Raw genomic sequence first — 3,735 nt, 5'->3', positions numbered from 1 at the left:
AACAAAATACATCCATCGATATTGAACTGGTCCACCAAGTTCTATTTCACGTGGTAAGTGAATTGATAAATGTGTCATAATCACAAAAAATGATGGTGGATATATGGTTTCAAGTTTACACAATATTAGAGCTATATCATTTTGTAACTTATGTAAAGTAGCTCTTTCCATTGTCTTCGAGCATAAGTCTTTGAAGAAAGAACTCAACTCAGACAACACAATATAAAGATCCTTTCTCAAAAAACCATGAGCTACAGCTGGAAGTAATCATTGTAAAAATACATGATAGTCATGGCTTTTCATTCCTGATAATCTACAATCATCAACATTTACGCATCGAGACAAGTTAGAGGCATAACCATCAGGTAACTTAATTAATTTTAACCATTCACAAAACTTCTTCCTTTCTGATAATGGTAAAGTGTAACATGCTAATGGCATTAAAATCCTGTCACCATCTCTTTGCAAGTGCAATTCTTTTCTTATACCCATTTCTTCCAAATCCAAACGAGTCTTGACATTGTCTTTTGTTTTCCCATCTATTGCCAACAACGTCCCTATAATGGTTTCACTTATATTTTTCTCAATGTGCATCACATCCAGATTGTGGCGTAACTTCAATGTTTTCCAATAAGGAAGTTCAAAAAATATACTCCTTTTAGTCCAATTCAGCTCTTGTTCTGTACGCTTACGCTTCCTTTTATTACATGGCTTTCCAAATTTCACATCTTGTGGAATATAAGATGTTTGGATAAGTATGTCGTCTCCTGATAATTCTTTGGGTTTTTCTTGATACTCTATCTTACCATTAAACTTTTTACTTTTCCTCAATGGATGTTGTTTATCCAAATATCTACGATGACCCATATAACATTGCTTCTGCCCATTCTTTAAAGTAAGTGAATATGTCCATTTGTTGCAAACTGGACATGCTAATTTTCCCTTTGTACTCCACCCAGATAACATTCCATAAGCAGGAAAATCATTTATAGTCCATAACAATGCAGCATGTAATTGAAAATTTTCATTACTATATGAATCAAATGTCTCCACACCATTTTCCCATAATTCTTTTAGTTCATCTATTAATGGTCGTAAATAAACATCAATATCATTACCAGGAGAATCCTTACCTGGTATAAGCATGGATAAAAATAAAAATGGCTCCTTCATACATTTCCAAGGTGGCAAATTGTAAGGAAGTAGAATGACCGGCCACATACTATAACTGGTGCTCATATTGCCAAATGGGTTGAATCCATCACTTGCAAGCCCAAGTCGCACATTGCGAGGATCTCGAGCAAACCAATCATTTTCCTTATCAAACTCTTTCCATGCCTCAGCATCAGCTGGATGCCTAATAACATCATCATTTACCCGCTTTTCTTTATGCCACCTCATATCCTTAGCAATTTCCTTCGACATAAATAATCTTTGAAGTCTAGGTTTCAAAGGAAAATATCTAACTACCTTTTGAGCAATCTTCTTACATTTACCCAAACCATGCTTCCATCGAGGGGCTCTGCACATCGGATTAAGGCATGTATCTAAATGCTCATACTCCTTCCAATATAGTATGCAATCATTCACACATGCATCTATGGTGATATAACCAAGGCCAAGATCATGCATCAATTTTTTCACCTCATAATAAGATTTGGGAAGTGTTTCACCTTCTGGGAGAGCATCCTTGAATAACTCTAAGTTCATACTGAAGGACTTATTACTAGAATTAGTAATTGTTTTGTTATAAATCATCTTGATAAGAAATGACAATTTGGAATACTTCTTACAACTTGGGTATAGTTCGCATTGAGCATCATTCAACAATCTAGCAAATTTCTCTACTTCCTTTTCAGATGAGGTTGTTTCATGATTGCTCGAGGGTCGTTCACCACTAAATTCTGTGAAATTAGAATTGCACATGTCTTTTAACATTTCAAAAGTATTGTCATGTTGATCTTCAACTTGATCACTAAGATTATCATCATCATGTGAATCACCCAAATGAATACCAACATCTGATTCAAAAGACTCACCATGATGTGTCCACTGAGTATAATCCTCAGCAAACCCATGAAGAAACAAGTCTTGTTTCACCTCTGCCACTTTTTTCAAGTAACAATTGTTACAATTTTTGCATGGACATCGAATCCTACCATTGGAGTCAACATTTTGTTTTGCAACATCTAAGAAACTACGCACCCCTTGAATATATTCTGAACTAAATTTATTCTTATTTAGCATCCAACTTCTATCCATTATGTTAACCTGTAATAAATAAATAAAGTAAAAAGCATAAGTTTGGGATTTAAACCTACATTTGGCAAGGGAAAGGAGAGAAGTTTCAAACTTAAAAGGCTAAGTTTCTAATATCATATTGGGCAATTTAATATAATTTTTTCTTGAAAATCATATTCAAAGAATTATTATAATTATTTATATATTTATTAAAAATATTACTATAAATAGAATTTTTTTTTTTACAAAATTTACCCATAAAAAAGAATTAAAATCACTAATTTAGCTCATTGGTGTGATATCATTCAAATTAAAAAAATTAATGAGGAATATATATATATATAGAAAATTCAAATTTCAAAATATTCAAGGCAACTTAATCAACTTATAAGAAAATTTTTTAAGTATTTATAATATAACATAATTAAGAAAATTTGACTCAACGAACTAAGGAAAAATATATTTCTGTTTTATTGAATTGGCTCCAATTATGAAATAATCTTTATGATATAATTAATTTTAGACTATAATTAAAGAAAACTTACATAATTATCACGTTGAAGATTTTGATTAAATCTCCACAAAAGAGTTAACTTATTCAAATAAAATCAACAACAATTGCACTAATAGATTTTACGGTATCAATTCTCTTGCCAAATAGTAGTAATTAGCCTATGATCTCTTTATTTTATTTGACAAATGACCATATTTACAAGGACTCCATTTGCACTAGTTACACTGTGTCTTCTATTTATTATGTATATTTGTGATGCAAAAATTAAAAAAAAAAAATACAAAAGACGAAAGGATAAATTTTATGGACGAAGGGCTAAAGAATGTATCTAATTAATTTAAAAAATTACTAAAAAGAAGTTGGCGAAGGGCTAAAGAATGTACCTTAATTGGCAATTATAACTTGTGAAAATTTGAGATGGGCAAGAACCAACCAAACTAAATCCAATGATCAAACCTAATTATAACATAAATTTGAATCTTTAATTACAATCCAATCAATACAATTAAAAAGTTACCAAGATTAATCTTATAGTGAAATTAAGAGGATATATACACACAAATATATAGCTCAAATATAATTCAATAAAGTTACTCATAAAAAAAAAATTGATATCAATAACAAAATCTGATTAAAAATTCAATTGTACAGTGTACTTCAATTTAGTTCATGCACCATAAAGACTAGAATACAGGAATTAGAGTGTTAGATTACAAAGATAATGAAAATAGGTAAAGAAATTATGATAGCCATAAATAAAATGTTAAAATAAATATAAATATAATTGAACCTGTTATTCGAAATAATGTTGATGTGCTTGAGAAAATTAGATTACTCTATAAATTTTGGCGATGGAGAATGACTTGCGCAAGGTTGAGTAAAATTTCAATTTTTTTTTTCTCTTATATATATATATATATATATATATATATATATATATATATATATATATATATATATATATATATATATACATCTTA

General features: G+C 29.9%; 1 protein-coding gene across 1 annotated transcript; it reads right to left on the bottom strand.

The window, feature by feature from the left end:
* Positions 1-267: 267 nt before the first annotated feature.
* Positions 268-2,262, bottom strand: LOC131171176 (uncharacterized). Its single transcript, XM_058130649.1, has one exon. The coding sequence runs from the start codon at positions 2,260-2,262 to the stop codon at positions 268-270; it is 1,995 nt and encodes a 664-aa protein (XP_057986632.1).
* Positions 2,263-3,735: the final 1,473 nt, after the last annotated feature.

This window comes from Hevea brasiliensis, chromosome 2, assembly GCF_030052815.1.
Source record: "Hevea brasiliensis isolate MT/VB/25A 57/8 chromosome 2, ASM3005281v1, whole genome shotgun sequence".
In the NCBI taxonomy this organism is placed as follows: domain Eukaryota; kingdom Viridiplantae; phylum Streptophyta; class Magnoliopsida; order Malpighiales; family Euphorbiaceae; genus Hevea; species Hevea brasiliensis.
The sequence above is the reverse complement of the archived record's forward strand: the minus strand, read 5'-3'. Positions and strand labels throughout refer to the sequence as shown.